The following is a 27532-nucleotide window of genomic DNA, read 5'->3' as shown; positions in this document are numbered from 1 at the left end:
TCCAAACACTACAAATTACGTTCGAAATTCGGCTAAGTCCTGCACCCCTTTTGCTACACCTTAACCGTACTCAATACAGGCCAAAATCTGTTTACTTTACACATTGCTGGTGGGCAAGCTGGTATTCTTAAAGTATTTGTTGATTCATATATTGCCTACGCGCCCCAGGCATTCTAACTCTCATCTGTGTTCTACACATTGACTAGGGATTGTATAGAATTCCTAAATTATACAAATTGCCGGTAACATAATTATAAGCGCAAGCAACCGGTAATTAAAGAATACGCCGACCGGTATTAGCCTTAGGGCAGTTTTACAAGAGTGATTGTGAATAGCTCCGGATATAGAATTGTCTATGGTAATGTATAGTTTATCTGCGAAGGCATGCGCGATCAAATGTCAAAAATTATGATGGTTACAGGAAAACAGGGTTGAATAATTTATTTTAACTTATTTTGTCCGTGTATTAAATAATTTATGAATAACAGAAACGTTGTCTCGTTTTCTTACACTATTGTAAATTGGTAATATTTATAATTTGGTAAGTCCACGACCCGTGTGATAAGAGATGATAAAATGGCCTACGAGAATTGGTTGAGTCGTAGGAAAGGTAAATAATCCTCTAAAGTTTGATATTTGTGCAAATTCTTAGAGAAATCTATGTGATAAATATTCAACTATTAAATGTTTCTATAATTTACGTCTTCCAGGTAAACAAAGCGGCAATTTATTTAAATTGGACAGCAACAAAAGTAATGAAGAAAATATAAAAGAAATTATTCAAGGGCTATATCTAAAGAAACCTTATCAAAATGATGTTTCACCTACCAATAAAAATGTACAATCAGAAATTAAATTAGGCCTCCGCGGCATGCCAAGAAACAGTTCTGACAGCCGCAGATTGTCCTACTTAAATGCCTTAGTCACACTTTTATGTAAGGAAGATAGATTTAATTTGGGATTCACTAGTGATGAGTTAATGACATGGTGAGTACATGGTTATTTTAGGAGCCGCAGACAAATTTATGTGAAAATTATAAAGATGATGCTGTTAAAACCTTATCAGAGAAAGCTTTTGAACAGAACTTTTCACTTTTGCAATCATTCCTATTAGTAATTTGATAGTTTCAGTAGTATTTTGACTGCTTTTTATTGATCTAGGATAATATTCTTTATTTCTTGAATATTATATTGAAAAAGAACATAATCTATTAATGTTGTGTTTTGTGCACCTATACAGGGCCCCTTCTGTGTCAATTGTTATATGTAATCATAAGGCTTGGCTAAAACTTACACTTTAATTCTTACAGTATTCGAGTAAGCTTAGTGGATGAATCTATGGTAATAAGAGCAGCAGGTTTGAGGGTCTTACGATATTTAATAAAGACTGAAAGTGACGTAGCAACTTTTAATACACTAAAGTTGCAATACCTTGTCACTAGGTAAGTTTTGCCTTATCTAAAATACATTTATTTGCCAAGCTATGAAATATTCATGCTTGAGTTAGAAATAAAGATGTTAAAATTTTTATAAATTTTAATTTGCATAACTTTAAATCAAAATAATAATATATGTAATATTTATTTACTTATAAAATAATGATCTGTTGAAGAAGGTCAAGTTATATTAATTTTTCTGTATCAGATCCATAGACCTGATGCTTCGTAATGAGGAAGAACGAGCACAAGCACTTCGTGTAGTAAGAAGAGTGGTTGCTGTGGTGGGTGCCGCAGTAGGGCAATCCATGTTGCGTCATCGAGCGGTTTATGTAGACCAGGGCTTACTGCGCTGTCTTATTGCTGTCACACGCTCAGGAAACACCGGTGACGGAACAGGGGACAGGCTATCAAGACCTGCTATAGCAACCCTAGCAGAAATATGTGAGTACCTAGCTGTTTGTAAGCAAACTGATGAAAAGTTGGAAATTAATGTTGTAACAAATTAATTGAAATTAATAAATCACTTTCAATGCCTGATATATTATATTTATTTATATTAGTTCTATTATTTAAAAAAAAATCCTGTATTTAGAAGTACACATAATGTACATACTTATTGATGTAGAATTACATAGGCAGTTAGGCATAGGCATTTAGTACTAAATCTCCTGGATTTCTCCTCCTGTGGAAATCAAAGAATTTCCAGTGGAAGCCTTTGTCTAACAGTGGATGTCATGGCTGAAACAAATGAACGAACAAATTAAATATCCTTATTTTCTTGCAGGTGTGTTAAATCCAGAACTGTTCATTATGTGTGGCGGCGTGACGGCGGTGACACGCCAGTTGGCCGAGTGCGCCACTCCCCGAATGGCCGAAGCCCTCTGTGGGGTGTTGTTGCACACGCTAAACGACCCCGTCTCGCGGTTCGCGGCGAGAATCGACCTCACGTGTCTCAGCTCTCCCTACTGCGACTTCCATTTTCGACCAGCGGGAACTGACACTAGCAGGTGTGTGGTATTTTATGACATTTTTGAAAAGAAAGCCGATTTCTGCATTGCCTATTTAGGCTAGCGAGAGGAGCATGCCTGCGAATTTTTAGTCTCTTTATTTATTTATTTTTGGAAACTCAACAGCTTTGTCGACAATTTACATGTTACAAAGTAGTATTTACATAACTCTAGCTAATATAAGTCTGTAGTCAACCATTTAACTCTCACCCAAGCTAATGTAATGGTTGAGTAGTTTGTTAAATGTAGGTAGTTCAAACTGAAACGGTAGCCTACGACTGTTACTTGACTTTAGGCGATGTTTAAACATTAATTACACGAGACCGAGACAGGAACCTGATACCTAATGCCCGTTTTCACCATTAATAATCCTTATTTTTTAAGTGACCCCTAGTGACCTAAGTGCCCTAACAATCACTACATGTACATTATCTTGTTTCGGTTGCGGCACTAAAGTCCGGTTGCCGAGCAGATAGAATTTCGTCCAATGACCTCAAGCTACTTATTCTTATCGCTCGCGTGTAATTATATTGCTGTCGCGCTCGCACACTCACTGCCCATCGCACGGTCGCGACAGCAATATAGTTACGTGCGAGTGATAAGGATGGGTAGTTGGGTAGCTTGGGGTCATTGGACAAAATAGGGATGTTTCCTGGGTAAAAAAGCAAGAGTTTTAATTATAGTCCAGTCAATAAAGCATTATAGATGGAAAACTGTAGAACACAATTTCTGACTTCAGGACTTTATTTAGACTAGTTAGGAGGTGAACATAGCAAAAGTCCCCGCCCTTAGCCCTTGAGCCGGCGGGGAGAGGGGGGTTTAAAGGTGCCACTTTTCGGTTTTTCGCTTAATCCTCGGAAACTATGCGTCCTAGTGACATGACTACTTTGAACCAAAAAAAGCATATTCAATTTGCTACAGGTGAGATAGACAAGTTTTTCTATAAATTGTATAGTTTTCGCGGCATCTGCTCTAGAAGGTCTGTAATATTGGAAATTTTATTTTTGTCTTACATGTTCCCATCAGGAGAAAATCGACTAAATCAACATTGAGCAATCATTCTAGACATGCGGGAGCATGTTAAGCCTAGTTCCTGCGAGGGGACTACACCGTGCGTATATTTAGACGAATCACTTTGAGCCACTTTTGACTCCTCATCACTCAAAAACTACTGTGCATTAACACTTCAAACTTGGCTCATGTGTTGAGACTTGCAAGATATACATCAGTTTTAAATTTTATAAATATGCCTCAAACGGTTCTTTAGATATTGACGTCCAAAAATCTACATGTCTGACCTATAGACCAAATTCTAACCACTTCCAGATGACCTCGAAGGTTCAAATTTGGCATCCAGAAAGGTAGTTATGTAAATACAAAGGAACAAATAAAAAACCAGTAAATTTTAACATTTCACATGTGATAGATAGATTTTAGTGCTCTAAATATCGATTTTTGAACGTCAATACCTAAATAACCGTTTGAGGTATATTTATGAAATTTGAAGCTGATGTATATCTTGCAAGTCTCAATACATGAGCCAAATTTGAAGTGTTAATGCACAGTAGTTTTTGAATGATGTGGAGTCAAAAGTGACTCTAATTGGTTCGTCTAAATATACGCACGGTGCAGTCCCCTCCATGGAACTAGGCTTAGCATGCTCCCGCATGTCTATAGTGTTTGCTCAATGTTGATTTAGTCGATTTTCTCCTGAAAGGAACATTTAAGACAACAATAAAATTTCCAATTTTACAGACCTTCTAGAGCAGATGCCGCAACAACTATACAAGATATAGAAAAACTTGACGGTCTCACCTGTAGCAAATTGAATAAGCTTTTTTTGGTTCATAGTAGTCATGTCACTAGGACGCATAGTTTCCGAGGATTAAGCGAAAAACCGAAAAGTGGTACCTTTAAACCCCCCTCTCCCCGCCGGCTCAAGGGCTAAGGGCGGGGACTTTTGCTATGTTCACCACCTAACTAGGCTAAATAAAGTCCCGAGGTCAGAAATTGTGTTCCACGGATTTCTCTCTACACCGTCGTTAAGGCATTCATTGACTGGACTATTAGTCCGTCAGTTAGCTTATCAAAAACTACTCGGCACGTATTTTTCACTTTTTAAAACTAATGAAAATGTAAAGAGAAACCGTGCCAAAGTTCTAAAGAAAAGGCCCGTGACGTCAGTGAGTGCGTAAAAGTGCAGCACTTTGTGACGTCGCGCGGACCTTCAACGCACTATAACTTTGTAATTATTTGTTTGATTGACAATGAGGATCATTTCGATTTTTAGCTGTGAATGCAGATTCATAGGGCTAAGAAATCCTTAATACACAGTCCAAAAACTTTTGTTCTACGACAAAAATTGACGAAGTTATGGCCAAATTACTAAAAAAGTTCACTGACCGCCCGGCGCGGGGACGATGACGTCATTATATCCGATCCGAACGCTGCCGGCGTACTGCGTGGATAGAAAATATTTTTTTCTAGCCAAACTATCAGTTTTAGAGAAAAACTTGTAATAACATTTATTCATCAGAATAAAGTAAGCTATCGATAGGTAATTTTTAAAAATAGAAATTGTGGAAAATAACGCAAAAAATCCATACGCTCATACGGTTCAATGGAACGCAGAGACGCGATTGGGGTCTCCGCGGTGGTATATTTGGCGATTTATTCAAATAAAGTGTTCATAAGTGTTGTTAGAGTCATATCTTCTTCCAAGTAAAATATAAAAATGTATAAGTATTAATTTTTTTACTTCTAACAATAAGGTATAGCTGAGGCAGATACACTCTGCCTAGGCTCTAAGACATTGCTATGAAGATCATTTCGATGTACACGCAATACCTACCTGTTATTTAGTTTTTCAGAGTTAAACCTACGTACCTACCTATCTATTCGCCGTTCCCATGGGCGGGCCAGCTGCTGCAGGAACGGACAGCTGCTCCCTCCTGGAAATCTATTTAATCTTAGCCTAGAAGCTGGGTATGACTCCCCCTCGGCCAGAAGCTGAGTATTACATACCCCCCCCCCCCCCAGGCCAGAAACTGGGTATGACTTGACTTCCCCCCTCCCCCCAGGCCAGAAGCTGTGTAAGGCTAGCCCCTCCCCCCAGCCCATAGAAACTGGTTATGACTTGACCCCCCCCCCTCCCCCAGGCCAGAAGCTGGGTAAGGCTAGTCCCTTCCCCCAGTCCATAAGCATAAGCTAGGTATGACTCCCCCTCGGCCAGAAGCTGGGTATGACTTCCCCCCCCCCCCCCATGCCAGAAACTGGGTATGACTTGCCTCTCCCCCCCTCCCACCAAGCCCAGAAGCTGGGTAAGACTTGCCCCTCCCCCCAGGCTATAAGCTGGGTATGACTTATCCCCCCCCCCCCCCCCCTCCAGGCCAGAAACTGGGTATTATTAGCATCATAATGTATTATTATGTTCAATACAAACAATCATTAAGTTACACTCACCCCAACCGCGTCTCCGCATTGCATCGAATCCTATTTAAATGTGGTTTTTGGACATAGCGATACTTATTTTTCACAATTTTTATTTTTTTAAATTACTGGTCGATAGGTTACTTTATTTTGATGAATAAATGTTATTAAAAGTTTTTTTCTAAAACTGATAGTTTAGCTGGAAAAAAATCTTTTCCATCCCAATAGTACGCCGGCTGCGCTCGATTCGGATATAGTGACGTCACGCGGCCCTGCGTACGTTGACTTTTAGCGGCAAAAACGGTCTATGTTTATTACTTAATATCTTCGTAAGTAATGGTCCGATTTGGATAATTCAAAAAGATATATCTTTCTTATGTCTTAAAGATTAACGTAGATACTCGTTTTATTGAATTTTCTACAACAGTACTGATCCTCATTAAAAATATACGTGTCCAATATTTTTTTATATTAAAATTGACGGACAAAAAATTTTTTTTAGTAAACTAGCCTAATCCGGCGTTCAACCACCACCTAATATTTGTTGTGACAGAGACGAGCGCGAGATGCGCTTCACGTGCAGCCGGCTGGCGCTGCTGTGCGCGCTGCGCAGCTGGCCGGGGCTGCTGCACTTCTGCCAGCCGCGCGGCGCCGGCCTGCCCGCGCTCGTGGCCGCGCTCTACCTGCCGCGCCTCGAGGTCCGAGTGAGTACGCACAGTTTATACTACGTTACTATTCCCACCTCTCGTTCCCACCTAGGGTTGCCAGGTCCAAAAACAAAAGCCGGACTCTGTGCTTCATTTGGCCGGACATTTTACCCTAAAAGCCGGACATGTGACAGGGGGGGGGGGGGAGGGGGTGCAATTAGTGCATAGCTCGAGTGAGTACTGTCATCGTATCATCAGTTGCCCAACATCCTGATGCGTGCGCTTCATATTCTTTGGCTCGACTTTCGCCTGGCGCGGCAGGCCAAATAAAAAGCCTAACAATAGCCGGACAGGCCGGACAAGACGGACGCCTGGCAACCCTATTCCCACCGCTGCAACTCCTGTGCAGCCAGGATGTACAGCTTGACCACCAATAAAACCCAACCAGTGAAGGTCAAGTTTGTCCCGGGGGAAAGTTAAACTGTCATTGGACCCGCAACGAAATTAATCAGAAGAACTTAGGAGAAGTTCGAAGACTTGGCTATCTGTCTCCGCAGCTCGTGCTGGGATCTCGCTTTGCGTGAGTGGGATGGCAACATTCGAAAATTCCGGTAATATTTTTCTGAGAAACCCCGCTTACTCGCAGTTTTTAGGGTTCCGTAGTCCTGACAAGGACAATCCATTATCAACAGCCAGCTCCTTCGGTACCTAGAGGCCCACCAGTTGCTAAGTGACCGACAGTACGGTTTCCGTGGAGGTCGCTCGGCTGGTGATCTTCTGGTCTACTTGACACATTGTTGGGCACAGGCGATCGAGACTAAGGGGGAAGCATTGGCGGTCAGTTTGGACATGGCGAAGGCCTTCGATCGGGTTTGGCACAAAGCGCTTCTTTCGAAGCTCCCTTCCTATGAAATATTCCTTGGCTTCCCGAGAAATTATGCGGATGGGTCGCCAGCTTTTTAGCAGACAGAAGCATTAAGGTCGTTGTCGACAGCAAATGCTCAGACTCTATGTCTGTGAATGCTGGTGTCCCCCAAGGCTGTGTGCTATCGCCTACGCTCTTCCTTCTGCATATCAATGATATGCTGCAAATTAGCGGCATTCATTGCTATGCGGACGACAGCACGGTTGATGCCGCTTATACCGGCCGCGCAAATATCTCTCGGGAGAACGTCATTGAGAGCCGTAACAAACTTGTGTCCGACATTGAAACCTCCTTGAAGGAGGTCTCAGACTGGGGTCGACGCAATTTGGTCCAATTTAACCCTACAAAGACACAAGTTTGCGCGTTCACCGCCAAAAAGTTGCCGTTTGTCGTATCCCGCTGTTTCGAGAGCACTCCCCTAACTGCCTCAGCCAATATCGGAATCCTTGGTGTCGACATATCGAGCGAAGTCCAGTTCCGTGGTCATTTAGAGGGTAAGGCTAAATTAGCCTCGAAGAAGCTTGGTGTGCTCAATAGATCGAGACGGTATTTCACTCCAGCCCATCGTCTGCAACTTTACAAGGCGCAGGTTCGGCCTCATATGGAATACTGTTCTCATCTTTGGGCAGGTGCGCCCCAGTACCAGCTTCTCCCTCTGGACCGCATTGAACGGAGAGCAGCTCGAATCGTTGACTGCCAGGACATTTCGGATCGGCTTGACCCCTTGGCGCTGCGTAGAGATGTATCCTTACTGTGCATCTTCTATCGCATGTATCACGGGGAGTGCTCCGAAGAATTATCCGGACTTATTCCTGCCGCCACTTTTCGCCACCGATCTACCCGACAGCACTTCCACCCCCATCACTTAGATGATTGGCAGTCCACAACAGTACGTTTCTCTAGAAACTTCCTGCCCCGTACAACCAAACTGTGGAATGGACTGTCGTCTGCGGTGTTTCCGGACGGATACGACCTGCAAGCTTTCAAGAGGAGAGCGTATCTTTACCTTAAAGGCCGGCAACGCACCTGTAACGCCCCTGGGTCTGCGGGTGTCTATGGGCGACGGTAATCACTTACCATCAGGTGATCCGTCTGCTCGTTTGCCTCCTATCACATAAAAAAAAAAAAAAGGGACTCTTATAGTTTCGATATGTCTGTCTGTCTGTCCGAGGTTTTGCTTGTTTTTTTTTTATCCACAACGAGGAAGCTCTTGGCCTGTATCTCACCTGATGGTAAGTGACGATGACGATTTTAATATCAATCATTCATTTCATAAACAAGCCCTAGCCAAGTTACAAAAGTGAATGGGGAATTGGGGAGTTGTGGAAGAAAGTCAATAGGGATAAGTTGAATAAATAGCCACAGTTTAAATTTCTAAATTGAGTCATGGAGAAAAAAAACTACACACGTTTTGAGATTTGTCTGGTTTTAATAAACTGACAAAGCCATTGTTATGTCATTATTTTCTAATATTTTCTGCATAGTTTTTATTTGAAACTCATATTTCGTTACAGAAAGCTATACTGGATTTGCTGTATGAACTAGTTGGATTGCCACAGCCAGAATGGACAGATGAAATTTCGGTAGCCCTAGATGCCGTAGATCCATCTGACTTCCAGGTATGTAATATTATATGAAAAGCAGCTCACCCGAAAGATGTTGATATAAAAAAGGTCTTCGTTATTAATTACTAGCTGACCCGGCGAACTTTGTTCCGCCTTAATGGCAATAAATAAGCAGACTTTTTTTTTTAATTTCGAACGGGATAAAAAGTATCCTATGTCCTTCTCCTGGCTCTAGGGAGGTACCCTGACAATTTTCAGCTAAATCGGTTCAGCCGTTCTTGAGTTATAAGCGAAGTAACTAACACGACTTTCTTTTATATATATAGATTTTTTGTGTGATTATTTAGGATTCCTGGCGACTAAACGAAGGGTTTGTTGCCGCGGAAGGTACTGCCATACTACCCCATCTAAGTGCTACTGGACCTGATATTAGTGAAATACATCTCGCTCTATTGCTTCAGTGCTTTTTAGAGGTAATTCAGACCCGTTTATACTTACTACACATACTTCAGTAAAATATGTACTTATTGATAATTTTCTTTCAGGCTGGATTATTAGACGGGTTAGCCGAAGTGATCGTAACGAGTGACACGTTTATATCAGTCAGAGCGACTGTGTTACTAGGCCAACTATTACATTTAGTTCATTTATTCGTACCATCTCAAATATGTAGCGTGACGCCGGCATTACCGTCGCTGATGTCTCAGGCGTCGGCGGGCAAGCCGCAGGCACTCGCGGCCATCGCTGCCTTACGCAGGCTCCACTCGATGCTTGAAGCGCGACCGGCTAGCAGCAGTTTGTTCCTAGACCACATCATACAGTACTGCAGCGGCGCGTTCAAAGAGAAAGTCGAGGACACCACCAAAAGCAGAAAGGAGAAAGACAACGCGAACATGGCGAAACCCAAAAACGACAACGCCCTGCACAAAGACAACAGCAGCGAGTTTCTTGACTACTCGGACAACGAGAACGAACCGAAGAGGCATAGCGTCGGCTCGCGCGCAGATGTCTCCAACAGAAACGTCAGTGCGTTAGTGAAAAGCAAAAGTGTCAGTTCTCGGACTAGTGCGGCAGTGAGCAAAGTGACTAAATCGGCCAAACTGAACAGACTCAAACTCTTCGAACGGGACAGCGATAGTTTAATTCGAAACACGTTAGTGATGCAAAACAAGGACGGCAACACTTGGGATTGGGAGATAATTCGGACTATATTGAAGGTATGATCAGAGGGCTCAGTGTGAGTTTACAACAAAGGTCCTCACTAGTGAGCGCGTTAAAAAATGAATGAAAATTTTAGTTCTTGAGAGTTTCCACTAGGGGCGCATTTTTGGACAGTTGTTTGGTATTGATTTGTTGTGTTGTCTTTTTAAGGAAAACGACAGTGCTCCGTTACTGAATCTGAACGACAGTGGTCACAGAGCGTGGGTGGGGCGCATTATCAATTACCTGAAGCCATCATCGAATAAGTATTCCCACACCGACCTTTCGACCACGGGCCACGGTCACTCGGCCACGCGGGCTGGTTGCCAGCTAATAAGGCATCTATTGAGGCATAATGATGTGAGTTATGTTGAACACTTTGTTATTTATGTAATTTTCTGTCTTGTCTTAGGTTTGGTAGCATGGGAAAGGTACTTTCAGGATCAATGTAAATAAAACCTTATTTCTTACAGCCTGACTGCCACAGGATGCTAGAGGAATTGTTTTACGACGTAAGCCGTCAAATCGAAGCGATCGAAACCGGCATCAAAGCCCACGGCTGCCTCTTCAGTCCTCAGCACATGTGTAACACGATGTGTCAGATGTACTTCCTTTTCATTGGGCAACTATGCCACTCGCACACTGGCCTAAGACTTTTTAAGGAGACTAGGTTGTACGAAAAGTAAGTAACAGTAAAATGTTTATGAATGAACAATATAAACTGAACATTATGATACACCTAATTATGTACATACAAATAATGCATATTATTGACATAAATTAGCTTTGCATGAATATGTTACCTACACTAATAAAACACAATGTTTTCAGTCTGTTAGAACTATCAACGAAAACACACCACAGTTGCTATGTAAAGTTAGTTATATCAAGTTTAGACTATACCCTGGATTCCTATCCTCGCGACATTCTTGCCAAGACCCTAACCTGCAGCATCCAAGCATCAAGACTATACACTACACAGTTCCTAAATGTGTTGCTGCGGGCGTCACGAAAGTCGCACGATTTGGTTCGGAGGAAAACGAAATTGAAGAAGAACTTTATTCAAGAACAAGTGAAGCCGCCGCATAGAGACGACGGCGATGTTAACGTCGGTGTGGATATGGACACGTGGATATTGCAGATGTTGGTTGGACAGGTGAAGGATGAGTCCAAACAAGTTGTGAAAACGTCGCTAGCCATTTTAGAAGAAGCCTACAGTGTGCCTGTAAGTAAATAACCTAACAAACTATCACGCTATCATCCGACCAAGAAACCTAAGATTTAAAAAGTAGTTGATTATTTTTATTAAATAACGCTTTCAGGCGACTTTAGCAGCGCGACTCGTAATTCATACTTGACAGCGCGGCAGCGGCATTTTAAATGTAAATCCACTGCTGTTGCCTTGTAAAAGCGGTCTAAAATACAATTTTAAATATTTATCTTTTGGTCACCCAGGTTTACTTCGACAAGCTGATGTCGATGAAAGAGGTACTCTGTCAGAACTGCAGACTCGACAAGGCAGCGGAGCCGGGCTCTCTCGATTTCGCAGCGGTTGGCGACAGAGGCTACCTGCTATGGCTTGGGCTGGAAGTGGCCGCAGCCTCTCACACCTCTGATGTCAAGTCTGTGGCCTTTCTGAAGAAACACTTGGAGTTCTGGACGAAGTTTTATAACTACAGGTAATTTACATTGACACCGGCTTTTGCGGCTTCACGCGCGTGGCTTTTGGTCGGATACAGTCCATATTGCACGCTTATCTCTCTTAAAAAACTGGTGTAAAAATTATCCTATCATCCCTGGATCTCAAACCAATTTACGGATATAGAATAGAAATACTCTATATCCGTAAATTGGTTCATTAGTTAAAGCGTGAAAAAGTAACAGACATCCTATTGCTAGCTGTCCTTCCCAAAATAATCAGAATTGAGCGCTGTAAAATAGTACAATCTCATCAATATTCATCATTTCATATTGAAAAAATGTTCAAGCACGTGAGCAGCTTTCGTAGGTGAACAAATCCTTTATTTTCCTTTAGAGAACGACTTGCTCCTGCAGTGGAGACTAAATAAATTACCTTTATTTGCTGGTGGACTACAGATACTTGTGTCTAGTGGAAGCTAAAGTCCAGTCGCCGAGCAGACAGAATTTTGTCGTGCACGAAGTGAGGCGACAGTGGAGAATAAATAAATGATCTATTTATGATGTACTTGTTCACTTTGGATACGTGCATCTAGTAGAAGCCAGCATGCACGAAGCGTTAACTCTGAACGAGGCAGCAGTAGAGACTAAATAAATGATCTAATGATGACTACTTGTTCACTACAGATACGTGCGTCTAGTGGAAGCCAGCGTGCACGAGGCGCTAACTCTGAATGAAGCGGCGGGCCAACGTCCTGCCCCCCGCGCCCGCCGCGCCGCGCGCCCGCCGCACCACCTGCACGCCGCGCTGGCTGCGCGCGCGCCGCCCGGCCTGGCACGAGCTTTGTTAGCTACGGTGCTACCCATGCATTATAAGGTCAGACTGTAGCTAGCTAAAGTCCGGTCACCGAGCATGTAGAATTTCGTCCAATGACTCCGAGCCACCCATCCAAAACACTAATTTACCCATCGCGCGTAATTATATTGCTGTCGCGTTCGCACACTCACTGCGGCCGCCCGTTGTTCAGTCAAATTCTACGTGCTCGGTGACCGGACTTTACCCACATGTATTGATCAACAAGAAGTTAGTAGTGCCCTCGTTACAAGGTCAGGAGTAGAAACCACGCTGCTATGGATAGGTCTCGCCGTCAATACAAGGTTTGTATCATTATTTACGGTCAATCTCAGCTTTCTATGGTCAGACTAGGCTCATGCTATACATCCAGCGTGCACGAGGCGCTAACTTTGAATGAAGCGGCGGGTCAACGCCCCGCCCCCCGCGCCCGCCGCGCCGCGCGCCCGCCGCACCACCTGCACGCCGCGCTGGCTGCGCGCGCGCCGCCCGGCCTCGCGCGAGCTTTGTTAGCTACTGTGTTACCCATGCATTATAAGGTCAGTCACCAGTACTCGCATACATTGATCGTAGTTGGATACAGTCTCGTTTAAGCAAGAAGTTCGTACTTTGTGCCAAGGTTTGTGTTATTGGTCAATCTTAGCTTTTTATAGTCTGCGCCCGCCGCACCACCTGCACGCCGCGCTGGCTGCGCGCGCGCCGCCCGGCCTAGCACGAGCTTTGTTAGCTACCGTGCTGCCCATGCATTATAAGGTAAGGCTGTAGCTAGTTAAAGTCCGGTCGCCGAGCACGTAGAATTTCGTCCAATGACCCCAAGCTATCCATCCTAATCGCTGTCGCGCTCGCACACTCACTGCGGCCGCCCGTCGCACAGTCGCAGTTCGCTACTCATACATGTATTGATCAACAAGAAGTTAGTAGTGCCCTCGTTACAAGGTCAGGAGTAGAAATCACGCTGCTACTATGGATAAGTCTCGCCGTCAATACAAGGTTTGTATCATTATTTATCTACGGCCAATCTCAGCTTTCTATTGTCAGACTAGGCTCATGCTATACATCCAGCGTGCACGAAGCGCTAACTCTGAATGAAGCGGCGGGCCAACGTCCCGCGCCCCGCGCCCGCCGCACCACCTGCACGCCGCGCTGGCTGCGCGCGCGCCGCCCGGCCTAGCACGAGCTTTGTTAGCTACCGTCCTACCCACGCATTATAAGGTCAGTCACCAGTTGCTATAAATAAATAAATAAAAAGTATTTATTTCGGATAACAGGGATCCATAATGTTAGTAAAAACTTAGGCTATGTTAGTATCTTATTTCTAAAACAGACTTCGTCCTGCTGAGCATGTGGCCGATCAGTGGACAATCCCCACTATCGGCTATCTCCTTCAGTCTCCTAGTCTCCTATAGTCCGGTCGTCGAGCACGTAGAATTTCGTCCAATGACTCCGAGCCACCCATCCTTATCGCTCGCGCGTAATTATATTGCTGTCGCGTTCGCACACTCAATGCGGCCGCCCGTTGTTCAGTCAAATTCTACGTGCTCGGTGACCGGACTTTACCTACATGTATTGATCAACAAGAAGTTAGTAGTGCCCTCGTTACAAGTTCAGGAGTAGAAACCACGCTGCTATGGATAAGTCTCGCCGTCAATACAAGGTTTGTATCATTATCTACGGTCAATCTCAGCTTTCTATGGTCAGACTAGGCTCATGCTATACATCCAGCGTGCACGAAGCGCTAACTCTGAATGAAGCGGCGGGTCAACGCCCCGCCCCCCGCGCCCGCCGCGCCGCGCGCCCGCCGCACCACCTGCACGCCGCGCTGGCTGCGCGCGCGCCGCCCGGCCTAGCACGAGCTTTGTTAGCTACTGTGTTACCCATGCATTATAAGGTCAGTCACCAGTACTCGCATACATTGATCGTAGTTGGATACAGTACAAGTTAAGCAAGAAGTTCGAAGTTTCGTACTTTGTGCCAAGGTTTGTGTTATTGGTCAATCTTAGCTTTTTATAGTCTGCGCCCTTGCACCACCTGCACGCCGCGCTGGCTGCGCGCGCGCCGCCCGGGCTAGCACGAGCTTTGTTAGCTACGGTGCTACCCACGCATTATAAGGTCAGACTGTAGCTAGCTAAAGTCCGGTCAGCGAGCACGTAGAAAGTTACCCATCCTTATCGCTCGCGCGTAATTATTGCGTCACGTTCGCACACTCACTGCGGCCGCCCGTCGCACAGTCGCAGTTCGCGCTCGGCGACCGTACTTTAGCTACTCATACATGTATTGATCAACAAGAAGTTAGTAGTGCCCTCGTTACAAGGTCAGGAGTAGAAACCACGCTGCTATGGATAAGTCTCGCCGTCAATACAAGGTTTGTATCATTATTTATCTACGGCCAATCTCAGCTTTCTATTGTCAGACTAGGCTCATGCTATACATCCAGCGTGCACGAAGCGCTAACTCTGAATGAAGCGGCGGGCCAACGTCCCGCGCCCCGCGCCCGCCGCACCACCTGCACGCCGCGCTGGCTGCGCGCGCGCCGCCCGGCCTAGCACGAGCTTTGTTAGCTACCGTGCTGCCCATGCATTATAAGGTCAGTCACCAGTACTCGCATACATTGATCGTAGTTGGATACAGTCTACAGTCTTTAAGCAAGAAGTTCGTACTTTGTGCCAAGGTTTGTGTTATTGGTCAATCTTAGCTTTTTATAGTCTGCGCCCTTGCACCACCTGAACGCCGCGCTGGCTGCGCGCGCGCCGCCCGGGCTAGCACGAGCGCTGCTGGCTACCGTCCTACCCACGCATTATAAGGTCAGACTGTAGCTAGCTCATTGAGTTATAATGTACTACGTACTAGAGAAGACATGTCAACTAGACTGTTTCTGGCACGCAAACAGGTCCATGGACCGAAATTCAATTAGTATGTGCTCAGCGGTTGCTGTGACAACACGCTTGAGTGCAGTTTTCTTTTTTGAAATATGCCATCCTATAGACGAAAATACTGTTCAAATAACTCCAGATACATATTAAGTAAAAATCAAGGAATGACTTTTTACCATTAAGTTGTACATTTATGCACTTTAAAACACTAATTTAATTTTAATTTGTTAATTACAAGGCGTCACCGCGGCGGCAGCCATTTTACGAAAATTTCAAAGAATAAAAATCGCAGACTTGACACTGACTCATAAATTACTATACGAAAGGAAGGTTAAATAAAGCAATAAAAAGATTTTTTAACGATTAATTTGTGCAATACAAATTGCTAATAGTCCCGTCCAGCCCCTCGTGTTAAGCTAAATAAGCTTGGGTTACGAGTGGGCTCACACAAATAGTCGTGCGGCATCATGGATCAAACTTGTTCGAATCTCACTGCTGTTGTTCGTATGCGACTAGTTAGTTAGTAAATCACCCTAATTATTGACACCTAGCTCACGAGATAGGCTAAAATTATAATAATTATACAGTGTGTCTGGTCACCAGTGTCCGACCCGTTAGGGCGCAGTAATATGATCAATTTTATCGACAAATCTACTGATAAAACATTTTATCCCTACTATTTAAAAATTACAGCTATTTGAATTTTTTTATTTCTGAGTCCGGATGGATTCTTTTATTTAGCAAAATCTACCGATGTACACGACCTATAAATATAAAAGTGAATTCTTTCGACAGCTGAAAAAGTAAGCAATACGTTGTCATCAAAAAGTTTACCAAAAGCTCCCATATAAATTTCTTAGGAACACTTGAACGTTAAAAAAAATTATGCTTCTTTTTAGATTTCAATACTCAATACGTTTATTGCTTCCATAATAGTGATATAGGATTTTTCAATGTTACAAAAAAAATTAGAAAGTGAACTTACCTTTTTCTATTTTTAGATGCACTAAGTCATTACCTAAAAACTGATATAATACCTTGGCTTTAAATCAACTAATCTAGGTGCTAGCTACACAGGAGATGCAGCGGTGGAAAGGAGAGGTGGGAATAGTCCCGTAACTTCTACCTCACTTTGTATAGAATTGAGGTACAGCTATTATACGAGTACTCAACCGCTGAGGAGCTCAATAGTTAACAATAGTGACAATAAAATAACTGAACGTCAGAAAGGTTCCGGAGTGGAGGCGTGGGTCATCCCTAGCTTTGTCCCTAGCGTGACGAGTGGGATTTTTTCTAAAATATCAAGATGGACTGACTAAAGATAGCAGGAAGACGCTGTGTGCAGGCCACTATCAACTGGGCGACGTGAAAATCATTGGAGGAGGCCTTTGTTCAGAAGTGGACGTCCAGTAGCTAAAATGATGATGACGATGTTTCCTTACAGTATCCAATTCAATAGGCAGAAACTAAACGTAAACGAAGTGTCGCCTCTGTAATGGTATCATTATCTATAACTCATGATATTTCGTGCGCTGTTGGATGACAGTTTTAAACTAGAGATGGGTCATTTTTTTATCGAATTAGAAAATACCAGTTAACGATTCTCAAGGCGATTGTCGATTACATTAGATTTTAATCGGGAAGAAAAATAATTAATGGCTTAGGTAAGCATCGGTATGAAGCCCATACGCACTTGTAGCACAAGTAACACGATTAGCCTCAGTCCCCTCAGTTGTGAATTCGGAATCGCCAGTTGTAATTTTAAAATCGCATCACAGAGTGTTACTTCACTCTGTGATGCACCGTCTAACACCAAAAAACGGCAGAGCGAAGTGATTTCGAATGTTTCAACTGCTACGTTTTGTCACTTGTCTAGGAGGGCTAATTTTAGTCTAAGGGAAGGGAGCTTAGATTACATTACAGGAAACGCACAATATAATAAAATAAAATAATGTAAGTAGCTGAACCTTTTTGCTATTGAGCACCATGAAAATTTAACACAATTTAGCCGATTTGTTTATTTTCACAATCGATTTACAATGTCTATGATGAGGCGACCGCAGGAACGTCACTATTCGTGCAATCCTAGCAATGAAGTACGACATTTTCTGGTGCAGATTTTATCGCCATAAATTATGAAACTTGACAGTCATGGATTTGACTGACAGCTGTCCGTCAAATTCCCGCCCCGCACCCCGCACTGCACATATTTTGTTCGCGATGTCTGTTCTATACGTAGTAATATTACTTCAATGAGCTAGCTAAAGTCCGGTCAGCGAGCACGTAGAATTTCGTCCAATGACCCCAAGTTACCCATCCTTATCGCTCGTAAATATTCGCCGCCCGTCGCACAGTCGCAGTACGCGCTCGGCGACCGTACTTTAGCTACTCATACATGTATTGATCAACAAGAAGTTAGTAGTGCCTTCGTAACAAGGACAGGAGTAGAATCCACGCTGCTATGTATAAGTCTCGCCGTCAATACAAGGTTTGTATCATTATCTACGGTCAATCTCAGCTCTCTATGGTCAGACTAGGCTCATGCTATACATCCAGCGTGCACGAAGCCCTAACTCTGAATGAAGCGGCGGGTCAACGCCCCGCCCCCCGCGCCCGCCGCGCCGCGCGCCCGCCGCACCACCTGCACGCCGCGCTGGCTGCGCGCGCGCCGCCCGGCCTAGCACGAGCTTTGTTAGCTACTGTGTTACCCATGCATTATAAGGTGAGTCGCTTCTGCGGTATCTGTGTACAGTTTTGTAAGCAAGAAGTTCGTAGTGCCTTAGTGACACAGGGTCGGGAGTAAAAAGCACGCTGCTGTATGGATTTTGTCGTCAATACAAGGTTTATGGCATTGTATAGACAATCGACCATAGGGTCAATCTCAGCTTTCTATAGCCAATCAATCGTATCGTATCGAAACCCCGCACCACCACCTGCATGCCGCGCTGGCTGCGCGCGCGCCGCCCGGCCTAGCGCGAGCGCTGCTGGCTACGGTGCTACCCATGTATTATAAGGTCAGTCACCAGTTGCTATAGTCCGGTCGCCGAGCACTTAGAATTTCGTCCAATGACTCCGAGCCACCCATCCTTATCGCTCGCGTGTAATTATTATATTGCTGTCGCGCTCGCACACTCACTGCGGCCGCCCGTCGCACAGTCGCAGTACGCGCTCGGCGACCGTACTTTAGCTACTCATACATGTATTGATCAACAAGAAGTTAGTAGTGCCTTCATTACAAGGTCAGAAGTAGAAACCACGCTGCTATGGATAGGTCTCGCCGTCAATACAAGGTTTGTATCATTATATACGGTTAATCTCAGCTTTCTATGGTCAGACTAGGCTCATGCTATACATCCAGCGTGCACGAAGCCCAACTCTGAACGAAGCGGCGGGTCAACGTCCTGCCCTCCGCGCCCGCCGCACCACCTGCACGCCGCGCTGGCTGCGCGCGCGCTGCCCGGCCTACCCATGCGTTATAAGGTCAGTCGCTTCTTGTTGCTAACTACCCGCATAGATTGACCGAAGCTGGATACAGATATGTAAGCAAGAAAAGTTCGTAGTGCCTAGGAAAGCACGCTACCTTGACAATGGTCAATGTCAGCGTTCTAGTCAGATTCATGTATAACAAATCGTTCGTCAAATGCCCCACGCCATGAGCGTGATTTTGACCTTACATATTTAATTAAAACTATCAAATATCATTCTTAAAATGTTTGATTACAGATATTACAACGCCAAAAGTGTGCAACCGAGCAAGAGATCGTTGACCTAAAAGCGTCACTTTGGGCAGTGGGCAATACCGCAGTGACCCCGCAGGGCTTACAGCAGCTTATGAATCTATCCAACAACTACTTAGAAGACTCAGTCCCTGTGCACATAGTCCGCTTGGCTAAGTACAGCCCTGTATACTCAGTCAGAGCCACGGCGTTCTATGTGCTCGGACTTATAGGCAGCACCTATGATGGAGCCAATTTGCTTGCTGAACTAGGTAAGCTATATAACATTTAATCTTTTTTTACACTATTACGAGTATACATAATTATTTATGCTGTAATTCCTAATAGGTTGGCTTTGCGTGAGGCACACACGACACGATCAGTTTCCTGTGATCCCCGAAGAGTTTTATCCAGCTGTATACGACTCGAGCGGCAACCAATACTTTGTGACCTCACCCGATCGCCGATTCAACTACGATGCGGATATCAGCGAACACTCTGACCACACAGACCAAAGCACAGCGGAGAGCCTCCACTCCGACATAACGAAACACCTCATCAAAGTTGGATCTATACTAACAGAACATGCCGAAGTCAAAGATATTGATGTAGTAGACTACAAAAGCAACTTCACGATCGAAGGTCGAAGGGAGCCGGATAAAAGGAAATCTCACACTTTACCCACTCAAGGCTGTAGCACGTCACACGACCGTCCGATGCTCTCCGAGTCTCGAACTGTAGATATACTGAGAGACTGCTTGAATTATGAAAGACAGAACCGGCTGCTTATAGGCAGGATGAACTCCCTCGAATATGCCCACGAAGGTCGCGTCAGGAATACCAGCGAGTCAAGTACCAGCGGTGTGAGCAGTTGCGATTCGTTCCTTGGGAAATATGCTATTCCGTAAGTGACATGACAAACAAATCCTATCACTTTTTATTATTATAGTAAACACGTAATTTTACTAATAACTTATCTTTTTACAGTGATAGAATCTTGACTCTCAGTCCTATACCGAGTTCATCAAGTCTATACGGCATGAAAAGTAATAGCAGCTCACATCGCGCCAAGATATCTGAACTCCAACGACGGACATCTACCTCAAGTAAGATCCTACATTTATAATGTTTCACAATCTTTCTTAAAGTACTTTATTTAGATGCGATTTTACAATATTATTCAACATTTTTAGGTTTTACTGGTCCAGATGTGGCAAGCTCTCCGCCCAGTCAAGCAGACATAACTGGGTTTGCGACGCTAAAGTCTTTGAACAGACGGTAACTAAACACACCAATGCATTTTTGTAACAGATTGTTTATAACTTTAGTTAATATAACCTTTTTATTTCAGGCCTCATTTGTCGGAAAGTGCTGCAACTGGATCAAGTGACTTGGATGACTTGAGCTGGCTGTTATCAGAAAGCAACAGAAGGTCGAAACCGTTTTCCTCTCTCAGGGATAGAGCGAAATCTACAAGAGAAAGGATGACGAAGTTAAGGTAACCCTAACGCAGATGTATAAAATTCTAGATTATTCGGAACATTTATGCCGTCGAAACTATCGGTTTTGGTTTGTCACTCACTTACAGTGAGTTGCTGGTATAAGCAATAGTAACTACTTCGTTACTGCAGAGTAGCCCGCGGTTCCAAAATATAGCTTATTTGACTATCAACCAAATCAGTTAAAGTTTGGCTATGAATTGACATGACCGTAAACTACGGACTTTGACAAGTAGTCAAGAATTATCAATTTGTCAGCACTGTCGATTATCGTCATGCCATGCCATGCCTTTGAGCTATAGCTTCCTTCAAACATGTGCTTCCTTCATTCTAACCTACCGTCTCTTACTTAACTTTGGTCCTGCAGCCTTCTAGAATACGACTGGAAGCCCCTCGGCTCAGACGCGGGGCGGCAGTCGCCGGCGCGGCCGCGGCAGAGGCGCTCCAGCGTGCCCCCGCCCGCGCCCCGCCCGCCGCCGCCGCCCGCATACATCGGCATCTGTCTACCGAGGGACTTGACGGAGCTGTTCCCGAGGTTAGTGTACGTTGATGATGTTATAGCTTATACTAATGTGACTGGAAGCCCATCGGGTCGGACGCAAGACGGCAGTCGCTTATAGTAATTGTTCCTGTAACCTATCACAATATGACTGGAAGCCCCTCGGGTCGGTCGCGGCCGCGGCAGAGGCGCTCCAGCGTGCCCCCGCCCGCGCCCCGCCCGCCGCCGCCGCCCGCATACATCGGCATCTGTTTACCGAGGAACCTGACGGAGCTGTTCCCGAGGTTGGTGTATATCGATGATATTATAGCTTATACTAATGTGACTGGAAGCCCATCGGATTGGACGCAGGGACGAAGCATGTCCCCGTCCGCCGCCGCCGCCGCCAACATAATATTGGCATCAGTCTACCGCGGGACCTGATGGAGCTGTTTCGAGGTTGGTGTACGTCGACGATGTTATAATCTTGTACTAATAATTGTTCCTGTAGCTTACCACAATATGACCGGAAGGCCCACGGGTCGGTCGCGGGGCGGCAGAGGCGTAGCCACGTGTCGCCCGCCTATAACAGGACCTGACAGAGCTATTTCCTAGGTTGGTGTACATTCGTTCGTTTCAGCCTAATGACGTGCACTGCTAGACAAAAACCTCGCCAAGGATTTCCTCAACGCGCTGATTTTCCTACGCTGCCCACATCCAGGTACTTCCCGTGACCTTCACCAGATCGTTCCATAGTAGATCGATTGTTCGGCGGTAAATAGCGCAACGACAGCTCGCAGCGCACGCGCGTGCCCTCGTACTATAATAATAATATGAGTTTAGATACAAGTAGGATTAATTCTAACCTATCCTTTCAATTCTCCAGAGAAGACGATGGCAAAGAGCGCGACGATGGCGAGGGCAAGCCGGACGGCGCGCGGCGCACGCGAGTTCCTTCGTTCCTGGCTGACTCAAGCAACGCAAGCACTGACAACAAGTCGCGCGCCACGCCGGATAGCCAGAAACTCACCTCGTACAGAAGTGAGAACTTTTGTTTTGTTTCAAGGATTGTCATTTCAAGACGAATAGATGGTAAAACGAAAGTTTGATAAAGATATACATTGGCTTTGGAATAGTTTTCTTTTTAATTGCTTCTATGTTGCGAAATTGGAGCACATTGGTTTCAGCATGTCAAGTGTACACAATAAATTTGTTTTTCCTTTGCATTTTTGTTGTACCGTCAAACGAATTTTTCTGCATAACCTGGTAAACTGGTCGAGAATGCCTTGTGTTGTGGCATTAAGTTCGCCTTATGTTCAAATTTTGATATTAAAGTAATAAATAAATAAAAATTAAGATTGAAGAATAAATTTCCCAAATAATTTTATTAGGTTTTACCATTCAATATTTAAAGTTCTCTGCCAAATATATTAATTTACGTTTACAATTTATTTCAGCTTCATTATTCAGTGCAACAGGCACCGGTAATGTAGGAGCAATGAACCCAAATAGCGGAATAGCCAAAGAGAGAGTGTTGAACTCGACGACCGTAGCCGAAATGACTACACCGGTCGACGCTATAATCGAGGAGCGGTCGCAGGACAGCAGTAATAGTAGCAACACCACGACTGTTAACGCGACAAGCACGCCAGTTCCAAACGCGTCTGATAAGACGGATAACGTTGAGAGTAGGCCAGAGAAGGCACCATTGGCCGGTGAGGGTGACGCGACGAAGAGTCACGCGGATAATGACAACAGCTTGAGCACGGCTGGGGGCGTGTCGTCGAGGAATGTCAACAGGTGGCGCCACTCTGCCTCGGATTGCTTGGCGTGCGTGCGCACGAGGCCTCCGTCGTCGCATGAGCTTCGCGAAATGTTCTTTGCGGGTAAGTAGACTGCATCTCACTTAACACCAGGTGCGATTGCGGTCAAATATTTGCCTTCTCAAACTATACTTAACTTTATTATTACCTTGATCACCAACCTCTTAGACTATGTGTTAACTTGTCTAAAACTGCGTTTCCAGTCGAGACATAGATTGGAATGTCTTGTTTATGAATTGGTTTCTTTATAACAAGTGTTTGAATAAGTGAAATGTTCAACGGCCATATTATGCTATGTAGCGTGTGTGGATGATGCGACATTCGACACGGATCGCAGTTCGCATCAGTCTCATGCAAATCTCACACGTCACGGAGCAAGAGAATAGACGTGTTGACACCACCAATCAATTGACGTACTTTTTAAAACTGTCAAAACGAGACTCCTATAGATTTTGTATGGTAATACAAGCAAGTGAAGTCACTGTTTCGTCAACTCAAACTCCTTTTTTCAATTACAAATAATGCTACCTTAAATTTTAATTTATAGGTAATTTAAAATTAATTAAGATGTTAAGATCAGAATCGAGTGTCTTTCAAAAAGTTGATTTCGAATTATTGGGGTATGGTGTCAAATAGTCTATTCAATATCTTTTAATGTTTGTACCAGGCATGGACGGCGCGGGGGCGGGGCCGGTAGGCGGGGGGGCGGGGCCGGTGGGCGGGGGGGCGTTGGCGGGCGAGCCTCGCAGCCCGCCCGCCAGCCCGGCGCCGGCTGAGCGCTCGCCGCACGCCGAGGTGCTGCACCACGTGCACTACATGTCCAACCCCACGCACTTGAGACAGGTGAGACACATTTTATTTAATAACTAGTGTATTCGTACTTATTCGAAAGCCAAAACTTTTAGGCCAAGTGAAAAAAAGACTCATTGGAACCGCACATACATACAGGGTAGAATTTTGTAATCCCACCTGAAGGGAAAGTAAAGTACCTCCAGAGTAAATACAAATGAGTAGGTCATCTTCATAGAAACGCACCGAGCGCGGTTTGTATGTGAGCGCGCCAATATACGTATGCGGCGCGCACGCACACACTGACAAAATTCGGCGCTACCACGACTGGCTCCCCGCTATCCTCTGGTACCACACTCGGTAAGTGCCTGACGTATGTGAACGGCACAGGGTGGTGTGTTGTGACGTCAAACATCAGCGCGACTTCAGACGTGCTTCAGATTTGTATGCTCTGTCACATCTTAAGTCTCCCCACTCTTGCCGCTCCCATATATCAGGCATTGAGATCAGATCAGAGATCAGTTCTGCGCTAAACCCGTTGTTTTATGATCTTATGTTAATCCAAAATTGGTGCAAATAAATATTTGAATTTATCCATGCATCATTTAATTTTGTTTTATCATCCACAGACTCGCTCAGCGCTGCTGTCGCTGAAGCAACGCCACCCAGACGTGTTCCGCAGTCCGTGCGTGTATTCCGACGTGTGCGCTTTATTAGCCCGCGACACATACATGCTGTGCGCGCGGCGTTTCCTGCAAGAGTTGTTCCTGGATACAAACTTCGAGTGTTTCGCCGCGGAGCCCACCGCCTTGCTCGCTCGCCGTGCCGACCACCGCCACAGCCAATAGCGATTGGCCACGCGTCTCTCGTAGCCGCGGTGACACGGCGGGGGCCGTCTGTGAATGACGTCACGAATAACGCGTAACTACGCAAAGGCAGGTTTTATATTGTCTGTATTAGATTTTTTCTGCAATAATTGCAAAAATATTGGTGGCTCTTAATTGTAGTGTTTGTTTCTTTGCATTGAAATTTTTAGAGTAGTAATAAAAATAACTTTTCATAGCCTTACCTAATTTGTCGCGATTAAACGAAACGCTTTTTTTGCTAAAAGCTGTTTGGATTGATTATGGACACACAAAATGGTAATAAGCATTTTTTTATACAAATACAAAAAAAAATTGGCAAAAACAATCAACGACTTCCTAGGTTCAGTAGAGAAATATGATACAGACACCAATTAATGTCTTATATTCGTGATGTTATTTACGGATGACCCCGTTGCTTCCAGACTGCCAGCGTGGTGAGTCAAACTCAGTTCTCAAGTACAGTAAGAACCCCAAATATTTGGAAGCTTTTGTAAATTGTTAAATATCGTTCTTAATTGGTGTTATACCTTTTGACTAACGACTCTTGTGACACCCAAGGGCTTAATGTGGTCGGGGGCAATGAGTATTATAATTAAAACCTTAATAAGGTGTTTTGTTTCACGACTTGCGCAGCTATTACTACTATTAATGTCCACAAAGAAAACATTTCTAAAATGACATGTACGGTGGGCAATAAAAATATCTATTTAAGTAAAGCAATAAGTAACGTAACGGTCGAAACGATAGAGGTTTAATCTATTATTAATAACGTTTATTTGGCTTGAAAGAATTGGTACTTTATTTACTTCGATTTGGATCGAAATCGTAGTATTTAACTATGAATCTTGCACGTCCACCTTTACCTAAGATATACCCAAAATCCTTCATAAACGGAAATGAAAAATAAATAACAAGTAGCTTTTTGTGTCGTCTTTTAAATTATTGGGCAAGCAATTAGCTGTCGTTATATAATTTGTACCAGTTAAAAGTATGATTGTAATGTTAGTTAGTCGTCTTCAGAAGAGAACGTTGACTTGATAGCTATTGCACACGTAACCGTCGGTTAGATTCGTGTATCGTCGTCTACCTGCGCCAATCGGCTGGTATTCAGTTTTTTGATGGTTTGACTTCCTATTAGTTTTATTCTCAATATTTTTAATTGTTTTCTGAATATCAATTTTGATTACATGTAACATTGTATTGTTATGAAGTAATATAATTATAGTGTTAACAACTATTTTATTGTATTTACATATTAATGCAAAATATAAGATAAGCTCTTTAGATATTGCTGTATCGCATTAATTAAGCACATGTATGCTTGATAATTTATATTATTTTGTAAGGTTAGTTATGTACCATGTCAAAAGAATCTTCCGGTATCATTAGCATTCGCGCGATGAGTATTGACAATGTTCCTTTCTAATGGTGTGACTCTTTTAATTAATGTAACTTAAAATAAATGTAAATCTGAAGCTGCATTTAGATCATATGTGTAGGATTTGGAACTCCCGTCTCACTTCGCAACAACAATAGTGTTCGCAGACTGACTACCGCACCATTCCCTATGATCCCATAGTTAATTTATTTAAGTGATGTGCCTATCCCACCTTTAGCAACGACGAGAAATATTTCCTATTATAGTGTTTCCTTCATAATTTAATACAAGATAGACAAATAGGTTTAATTAATACACAATTGTGTTCAATTTTTATGTCTTCATAAACATAAATGCATTTATTTCACTTATAATAATTGTTGTTATTTATGAAACTCAAACGAAAATATTATGTAACATTTTGATATTATATGCACCAAAATAGATATCAGGAAAACAGTATGCCACTTATTTGTTATAAATCATTGTTAATGTTCAAGAGTAATATTATTATTGTAGTAGGCTAAGTTTATTTTGTTTGTTTTTTGTAAGCTAATAAACTTAAAATAGGTCCTCAAAGATATACCACAGTATTGGTAGTGTGTTATCATCTAAAAGTTGTACGTAGTTATACACTCAATACTGCATTTAAATATATTTCAGCATACGATAAATATCGTTGCTTTCAAATAAGTAATCTTCTTTACAATTTTATAATATGTTGGCCTTTTTCATAATCTTTAACTGTAAACTTCTAGCATTATCTCAGTACATACAAACTGTAACTAATAATGTTCATTGTTCATTTCGATTTCTGAGTTTGTCCTATCACTATTAAAAGTTAATTACTTCCAGTCCATAGTGTATTTTATCTTATATTCATTGTTGGCGTATTTGTAGTGTACCATTAAGTTAGTACATTTCAGGTAATTTACAAAATTTCGGAAGCATGTGCAATTGTGCATTGTGCAATCAGATTTGCATTTTGCGCCGAGGTTAACAATTAGAATTAACATTATAAAGCTAGTAAATGTTGACGCCAATGCCAGTCATAAATTATTTTGTATATTTTATACATTATCGTCATGTGATGTGACACTCATCAATATTCGTAAATTGTTACTTTTATACGCTATTAAAATGTTTCCTTTATATTAGGGGTAATAAATAGTATTTATTTATGAAAAAGGCCGAAGTAAGCTCTAATAAAAATACATGATTATAAAGCAAGTTACGAACTGCAATCTAAAAATGTATTGTGTTACTGCAAAATAGGCAGAGAGTAAATGAAAATATAGTGCCATTGTGCTGGTTCCTTATTAAAATCATTATAACAAAAACATACATTATAACCGACTCAATTATGTCACAGTCACTATTCAGTATAATAAAATATTATTTTATACTGTA

At 43.4% G+C, this 27532-nt stretch overlaps 1 protein-coding gene across 1 annotated transcript; it reads left to right on the top strand.

Moving 5' to 3' along the window:
• The first annotated feature begins 415 nt into the window (after positions 1-415).
• On the top strand, positions 416-27532 carry LOC135071358 (rapamycin-insensitive companion of mTOR). The gene is made up of 25 exons (XM_063965148.1): positions 416-610; positions 711-987; positions 1311-1442; positions 1645-1880; positions 2224-2446; positions 6429-6579; positions 8962-9066; positions 9360-9485; positions 9558-10229; positions 10384-10572; positions 10686-10894; positions 11044-11437; positions 11668-11891; positions 12538-12727; positions 19297-19561; positions 19638-20193; positions 20277-20395; positions 20483-20567; positions 20641-20787; positions 21156-21323; positions 21446-21571; positions 22153-22307; positions 22724-23152; positions 23757-23932; positions 24508-27532. The coding sequence occupies exons 1-25, from the start codon at positions 577-579 to the stop codon at positions 24724-24726; spliced, it is 5607 nt and encodes a 1868-aa protein (XP_063821218.1). The 5' UTR covers positions 416-576; the 3' UTR covers positions 24727-27532.

Source organism: Ostrinia nubilalis, chromosome 4, assembly GCF_963855985.1.
Source record: "Ostrinia nubilalis chromosome 4, ilOstNubi1.1, whole genome shotgun sequence".
Lineage (NCBI taxonomy): Eukaryota > Metazoa > Arthropoda > Insecta > Lepidoptera > Crambidae > Ostrinia > Ostrinia nubilalis.
This window is presented reverse-complemented; position numbering and strand designations above follow the sequence as displayed.

Coding starts and splice junctions, on each gene's coding strand:
- LOC135071358 (XM_063965148.1), top strand. CDS start 577: ATGGCCTACGAGAATTGGTTGAGTCGTAGGAAAG. Junction 2,447..6,428: donor GCGGGAACTGACACTAGCAG/GTGTGTGGTATT, acceptor TTGTTGTGACAG/AGACGAGCGCGAGATGCGCT. Junction 20,194..20,276: donor CTTGGGAAATATGCTATTCC/GTAAGTGACATG, acceptor ATCTTTTTACAG/TGATAGAATCTTGACTCTCA.